Source organism: Durio zibethinus, unplaced genomic scaffold (assembly GCF_047325235.1).
Source record: "Durio zibethinus cultivar Kanyao isolate XHJ-2024 unplaced genomic scaffold, ASM4732523v1 HiC_scaffold_3, whole genome shotgun sequence".
NCBI lineage: Eukaryota > Viridiplantae > Streptophyta > Magnoliopsida > Malvales > Malvaceae > Durio > Durio zibethinus.
The window spans coordinates 5,867,583-5,876,136 of record NW_028323044.1 but is presented as its reverse complement, the minus strand read 5'-3'; the positions used below and the strand labels follow the sequence as shown (position 1 = coordinate 5,876,136).

The 8,554-nt window shown below is 34.7% G+C and overlaps 1 protein-coding gene across 1 annotated transcript in view; it reads left to right on the top strand.

Annotated features, from left to right (window-relative positions):
• Nucleotides 1–5,119: 5,119 nt before the first annotated feature.
• LOC149504600 (DNA-directed RNA polymerase subunit beta') overlaps nt 5,120–8,554 on the top strand; it is a 6,168-nt gene continuing 2,733 nt past the window's right edge. The window contains exon 1 of the mRNA XM_089757942.1: nt 5,120–7,879. Within this exon, the coding sequence (XP_089614068.1) occupies nt 7,427–7,879 (453 nt within the window). The 5' untranslated portion in view covers nt 5,120–7,426. The remainder of the gene's footprint in view (nt 7,880–8,554) is intronic.

The window sequence follows — 8,554 nt, the reverse complement described above, 5'->3', positions numbered from 1 at the left end:
CAGAAAAGCCAAACAAAAAAATTAGGGAAGAATAAAAAAAGTCCAATTTTCTGATATATCCATCCCTACCGCTATTTGTTTTTTATTTGTTCTATTTATTTGTTCCCATAAATTCTGACCTTGATAATGATCTAGATTCATATCAGGATCATTAAGTATAAAGTTTAATGAAAAGAAAGAGTAAAGTAAAGAAAAAAGACTCTTTTTTTTTTTTCATTTTAAAATTGATTATCGATCGATTTGGCAATAACGAAAGGATTACTAGTAACTAGTAATCCGCGTTGCTCTCACTAAAGCGCATACCCGTATGGATATCAATATATCACTCGCGCCTTTGTTTGTTACAACACGGCGATTCGAATCTAAAATTTAAATAGAAAATGGCTTGAATGAAATCATAAGAATATCTATGCTGTACACTTTTCTTTATTGCCCTGGGATTGTAGTTCAATTGGTCAGAGCACCGCCCTGTCAAGGCGGAAGCTGCGGGTTCGAGCCCCGTCAGTCCCGACGGATACAATAAAAAAAAAATACATCAATTGATCCCTCCATTTTCTGTGAAAGGGAATACAAATGAAAGAATTTCATTCCCAAGGATAGCCTTTTTTATTTATTTTTTCCTTTCCATTTTTTGTTGGGGTTTATTTGTAAACTATTTGTAAACGGTGAAAGTGGAAAAGCAGTCAGATGATACATCATCAGATGATTGTACAAGGAAGGCGGTAGATTATCGAAAAGAAAGAGTGGAAAAGAATATATAGAAATAAAGGAAAGGAATTCTTTTGATTGGGCCAGGAATCCAATTTTGTATTCGGTGTGGATAAAAGAGCTTCCTATGTTATACTATTCAATTCTCGACGGTGAATCGATTTGATAGCTTAGATATTGTTATTCATGATATTGATCCGATTCGATGTCATTGAAATGTAAGTCATCGCATTGAATTTACAAGCGACAAATTTATCATCTCTATGGGATTAAATCCCGAGTTATTGCGAAGTAAAAAAAACAATGAAATTATGGAAGTAAATATTCTCGCATTTATTGCTACAGCGCTGTTCATTCTAGTTCCTACCGCCTTTTTACTTATAATATACGTAAAAACTGTCAGTCAAAGTGATTAATTTGAATGAAACTTGACTTTTTATCAAGGATTTAAGAAAAAAAGGATTCCAATTTCACGTCTTAAATAAATTAAATAAAATGAATGGACTAGAATCAGCAGTATCCTATCAAACTCGATAGTATGGTAGAAAAAAAATATGAATCTTTCTACCATACTATCCATATCTATTATTGTAATGTATAAAGATACAAGCTTAATATAGATGAATCTACAATATGTATCTTCATACATGTCGATATCAATTAAATATATGTAATGAAATATATGTAATGTACATAGTATCTCAATTTTATTTCTTCGCTTGATCTATTTTATTTGTGTTGATTTCAATCAATCTGAAATAATTGAAAGGCAAGTCTTACGATTTTCTAATTCTTTCATTTCATGGAACCGATTTTTAATTTAACTTCTTTTCTTTGATCCATGATATGAAATGAGTCAATAAAGCATGGCATAAATAAAATTCCTAAAATAATAAATAAAACAGGGGGTAAGTGTGCAATATGTGACTACACTAAGGCAAGATCTTATTAAATAAAAGAACTACTTTTTTTCTCTTTGAACAGTAACAGTAAAGAGGGAAGGAAATAAAAACAAACAAATACAGAAAAAAAAAAGGGGGGGGGGTTCCTTGTCCCTCATTGTCCATATATAACTCTGGTAAGAGCTGGTTCATCAAAATAGAAAATTTAGGAAGAATTCTTTTTTTTTTTTAATAAATTGCCTATCATCCGTATCCCTTTTACTTTCGAAATACGAACATGGGAATTATTGAAATGTTTGTTTGATTTTGATTGAAAGGGTATTATTCATAGAATACATTACTCCACTAGAATCCAAGAATTTCGAAATGAAGACTAATAAAATAGTTAAAAAGGCTTTGCAAAACGATCTAGAAAACAATTGATACGGTTTGATTCCTCAACCCAATTAGAAGTACCCCTAGAGTCCACTTCTTCCCCATACTACGAGTGAAAGGGAAAATGTAAAGACTACCATTAAAGCAGCCCAAGCAAGACTTACTATATCCATGTGTATTATGTCCCCTAATTTCTATGAATATGAAACAAATAGGAAGGAATTTTTCCATTATTGTTCACTAATAATAGTGGAATTACCGGTGCAGAGTCAAAAGGAAAAGGGAATTCTGACACACCACCGTTGATGAAACACTTCAATAAATCCGCTTATAACAAGTTCTTATATGATTTCTAGTAAAATCGAGAACCATTAAGCACAAGCAAAATACGCAGTAACACTTTTGGAAGTATCAAAAGAATGTTACTCACATGTAGCAATAATAAGACTTCTTCTTTCTTTTGGTGTCCCTTATTAAGTAAAAGCCAATTATCCATCCAATCTAATATTGATTGGATGCCTGAACACTCAGAGACTTTCATCAGTCTGTATACAAAGTATCTTCCAACCCTTCTACAACCATTCATTAGTTAATTAAACACTCCCGTTATCCAATCTAATTCAAGACTCCGATAGTAGCCCCTCTATTAGTAGGGGAGGGGCTACCATATCAAGATTTACTCATTCCCTTCCACTACTCTAGTTTTTCCTTGAATCCTAGACGTAAGGATTTACAACACTTTAGAAAACAAAACCTCCGGAAGTTTATAATCAAGTTTATAATCAAGAAAGTATCAAGAGTCCTTTTCTTACACTTGTTTTTGCCGGAGAAAATTGGTCGAGTTATATCAGCAAAACAGAATATAGGATTTCGCGTTTTTTGTTGATCAGGCGACACCCGGATTTGAACTGGGGAATAAGGGATTTGCAGTCCCCCGCCTTACCGCTCGGCCATGTCGCCAAAAGGCTACAAACAAAAAAATGAGAGTATCCCCTTTTTATTTTTAGATTGGATCCATACCTTCAATTGGTTATAGTATCTCAAGACACACAATATCTAAAAACAAAAACTTTCCCTTTCTTTTTTCTTTTCTATTGAAAAAGAAAATGTGGATTCTCAGTTACAAAAGTAAAAATGCAGGACAAAAAAATTGGAACCATTAACTATTAACTATTGACGGCAAATTTATGGACGATTCTTCTTCACTTGTCTTTCTCTAATGGTATAAGAAAATAAAAATGGATACATAACTAATTAGTATTGATTTTTTTTTTCAATTTTTCAATTCAATAAAAAAACTTTCTTAATTTCAATTATAAATTATATAATTATAAATTATATTATAATAATATAACAGCAATTATGAGTCTATGTAAACCCCCGAACATAAGTTGTTACACAGCTCTAGTTATCTAATGAGGTATTTTATCTATCTAGATATGATGTCCATAGGGAATCAGCAAGAAATTATCGTGTTTCAATTTTTCATTGAATAGATTAAAATTAAAGAAAAAATAGAATTTTTGATAGAGCACGCCATGTGTTGTCTCCACTAGAGAGCTATAATGGAATAAAAAGAAAAGAGGAAAGACATATATAAATAGAAATGCTATATCTGCATATGTTTAATAAATACAAGCCCTCTTTTCGTACGCACTTCAATCATATTCTAAATATTCTACTAAAAAATAAAAAACTAAAAAATGGGTAAAAACATCTCTCTTCTCTGCGAATCATTTTTTGAACAGAACAATGGAATCTATGAAAAAATTAAGTGCTAGAAAAATCAACTCTCTCCCGATATATATTTTATGATTATTTTGTCTTTATCTCAACGAACAGATCAAATCAGGAATTCATTTCATTTTTCTGGTATTCAATCGGATTGGAATATGGAATATCATAATAATGGTAGAAATTGAATTATTATTTTTTTTTTTGATATTCTATACAAAACTCCATAAGGCTAAATGGCATTTATCAATTCTTTTATGTAGCTGTTTGTTATAAATATAAATTAAAATTTGAGTATAATTTTTCTTCTTCCGTTCATACGCATTTCATACATTCCATATATATTATATGGTATATGGAGTTAGATAAAATTTCATGTGATTCAGTAAACAGAATAGAAATTCAATTCCATCATTATTAGATCGATTCATATGATTCGATGAAGAATGAGAAAAGAATGGGATTTTTTTGATAAATGGGAAATTCAAAATGCTCGGGAATGAAAATGGGGAAATGTATACAATACCTGGGTTGAATCAGATACAATTTGAAGGATTTTGTGGGTTCATGGATCGGGGCTTAACAGAAGAACTTGATAAGTTTCCAAAAATTGAAGATACAGATCAAGAAATTGAATTTCAATTATTTGTGGAAACATATCAATTGGTGGAACCGTTGATAAAAGAAAGGGATGCTGTATATGAATCACTCACATATTCTTCTAAATTATATGTATCCGCAGGATTAATTTTGAAAACCAGTAAGGATATGCAAGAACAAACAATTTTTATTGGAAACATTCCTTTAATGAACTCCCTCGGAACTTCTATAGTAAATGGAATATACAGAATTGTGATCAATCAAATATTGCAAAGCCCCGGTATCTATTATCGATCAGAATTGGATCCTAACGGAATTTCGGTCTATACTGGTACCATAATATCAGATTGGGGGGGGAGGTTCGAATTAGAGATTGATAGAAAAGCAAGGATATGGGCTCGTGTAAGTAGGAAACAGAAAATATCTATTCTAGTTCTATCATCAGCTATGGGTTCGAATCTAAGAGAAATTCTAGAGAATGTTTGCTACCCTGAAATTTTCTTGTCTTTCCTGACCGATAAGGAAAAAAAAAAAATTGGGTCAAAAGAAAATGCCATTTTGGAGTTTTATCAACAATTTTCTTGTGTAGGCGGGGATCCGGTATTTTCTGAATCCTTGTGTAAGGAATTACAAAAGAAATTCTTTCAGCAAAGATGTGAATTAGGAAGGATTGGTCGACGAAATATGAACCAGAGACTGAATCTTAATATACCTCAGAACAATACATTTTTGTTACCGCGAGATATATTGGCAGCTGCGGATCATTTGATTGGAATGAAATTTGGAATGGGTACACTTGACGATATGAATCATTTGAAAAATAAGCGTATTCGTTCTGTAGCGGATCTCTTACAAGATCAATTCGGATTGGCTCTGGTTCGTTTAGAAAATGTAGTTAGAGGAACTATATGCGGAGCAATTAGGCATAAATTGATACCGACTCCTCAGAATTTGGTAACTTCGACTCCATTAACAACCACTTATGAATCCTTTTTCGGATTACACCCATTGTCTCAAGTTTTGGATCGAACAAATCCATTGACACAAATAGTTCATGGGAGAAAATTGAGTTATTTGGGCCCCGGAGGATTGACCGGGCGAACTGCTAATTTTCGGATACGAGATATCCATCCTAGTTACTATGGACGCATTTGCCCAATTGACACGTCTGAAGGAATCAATGTTGGACTTATTGGATCCTTAGCAATTCATGCCAGGATTGGTCGTTGGGGGTCTCTAGAAAGTCCATTTTATAAAATATTTGAGAGATCAAAAAAAGCACAGATGCTTTATTTATCCCCAAGTCGAGATGAATATTATATGGTAGCGGCAGGAAATTCTTTGGCCTTGAATCAGGGTATTCAGGAAGAACAGGTTGTTCCGGCTCGATACCGCCAAGAATTCCTGACTATTGCATGGGAACAAGTTCATCTTCGAAGTATTTTTCCTTTTCAATATTTTTCTATGGGAGCTTCCCTCATTCCTTTTATCGAGCATAATGACGCGAATCGGGCTTTAATGAGTTCTAATATGCAACGCCAAGCAGTTCCGCTTTCGCGTTCCGAGAAGTGCATTGTTGGAACTGGGTTGGAACGCCAATTGGCTCTAGATTCAGGGGTTCCCGCTATAGCCGATCAAGAGGGAAAGATCATTTCTACCGATACTGACAAGATTATTTTATCGGGTAATGGGGATACTCTAAGCATTCCATTAGTTATGTATCAACGTTCCAACAAAAATACTTGTATGCATCAAACTCCCCGGGTTCAGCGGGGTAAATGCATTAAAAAGGGACAGATTTTAGCGGATGGTGCCGCTACGGTTGGTGGCGAACTCGCTTTGGGCAAAAACGTATTAGTAGCTTATATGCCATGGGAAGGTTACAATTTTGAGGATGCGGTACTCATTAGCGAGCGTCTAGTATATGAAGATATTTATACTTCTTTTCACATACGAAAATATGAAATTCAGACTCATGTGACAAGCCAAGGTCCTGAAAGAATCACTAACGAAATATCGCACCTAGAAGCCCATTTACTCCGCAATTTAGACAAAAATGGAATTGTGATGCTGGGATCTTGGGTGGAGACGGGCGATATTTTAGTAGGTAAATTAACGCCTCAGGTGGCGAAAGAATCATCATATGCTCCAGAAGATAGATTATTACGGGCCATACTTGGGATTCAGGTATCCACTTCAAAGGAAACTTGTCTAAAATTACCTATAGGTGGGAGGGGTCGAGTCATCGATGTGAGATGGATCCAGAAAAAAGGGGGTTCTAGTTATAATCCGGAAACGATTCGTGTATATATTTCACAGAAACGCGAAATGAAAGTAGGCGATAAAGTAGCCGGAAGACATGGAAATAAGGGTATCATTTCCAAAATTTTACCTAGACAGGATATGCCTTATTTGCAAGACGGAAGACCTGTTGATATGGTCTTCAACCCATTAGGAGTCCCTTCACGAATGAATGTGGGACAGATATTTGAATGCTCGCTTGGGTTAGCAGGGAGTCTACTAGATAGACATTATCGAATAGCACCGTTTGATGAGAGATATGAACAAGAGGCTTCGAGAAAACTAGTGTTTTCCGAATTATATGAAGCCGGTAAGCAAACAGCGAATCCATGGGTATTTGAACCCGAGTATCCAGGAAAAAGCAGACTATTTGATGGAAGAACGGGGGACCCTTTTGAACAACCTGTTATAATAGGAAAACCTTATATCTTGAAATTAATTCATCAAGTTGATGATAAAATACATGGGCGTTCCAGTGGACATTATACACTTGTTACACAACAACCACTTAGAGGAAGGTCCAAGCAAGGAGGACAACGGGTAGGAGAAATGGAGGTTTGGGCTCTAGAGGGATTTGGTGTTGCTCATATTTTACAAGAAATGCTTACTTATAAATCTGATCATATTAGAGCTCGCCAAGAAGTACTTGGTACTATGATCATTGGAGGAACAATACCTAAACCTGAAAATGCTCCAGAATCTTTTCGATTGCTCGTCCGAGAATTACGATCTTTGGCTCTGGAACTGAATCATTTCCTTGTATCTGAGAAGAACTTCCAGATTAATAGGAAGGAAGCTTAATCGGAATGAATCAGAATTTGTCTTCTATGATCGACCGATATAAACATCAACAACTCCGAATTGGCTCAGTTTCTCCCCAACAAATAAGTGCTTGGGCCAATAAAATCCTACCTAATGGAGAAACCGTTGGAGAGGTGACAAAACCCTATACTTTTCATTACAAAACCAATAAACCGGAAAAGGATGGATTATTTTGTGAAAGAATTTTTGGACCTATAAAAAGTGGAATTTGCGCTTGTGGAAATTATCGAGTAATTGGAAATGAAAAGCAGGGCCCTAAATTTTGTGAACAATGCGGAGTTGAATTTGTTGATTATCGGATACGAAGATATCAAATGGGATACATAAAACTGGCATGTCCAGTAACTCATGTATGGTATTTGAAACGTCGTCCTAGTTATATCGCCAATCTTTTAGATAAACCTCTTAAAGAATTAGAGGGTCTAGTATACTGCGATGTGTGATTTGATCGAAATTATGATTTTACCGATTAGCAATGAGAAACTGTCATCCCATTCAATCGAATTGGGATGCCCTGGATCTGACATGACATGTCTCTTGGGAGGAGTAACATGAAGCTCAGAATTATGGGTGTATTCAATACTCCCAAATAAAAAGGGAATTGGTCTATGGTCGAGTCAGTAAAAATAAATAAATAGGAATTTTGAGTTGTACCTCGTGAAAAAAAAAGACTTCTTTCTTTTGTGGAATTAACCATTCTCATTTCTTTTAGTTCTTTTAGAAAGAAATGAAATTATGTTCAAGTAAACAAATATGTCATGGTTGCAGGAGTCTATACATCGCATATAGGCTTAGGCTTTAAGTTAAGGGCATCGTGGTATAACCGTCGAGGTAAGGGGCAGGACCTAAGAGATCGAATGGAAGGGTACATAGACAAGTAAATCCCTTATGACACTCCTTTAATTTAAGAGGATTCATCATTCGAGGGGAAGTAGACTACTCAAGAATTTCACATTTCATTTATGTCCTAATTTCGAATTGAATAAAGAATTAAGAAAATATAAATCAATAAAAGAAGAATGAATCAATGAAATGTTTCTTTGGAACTTGAGTAAAGAGTAGACCTTTTTTTGGGGGGGGTTCTAGAATTTGAAAGCGAGAACTCCTTTCTT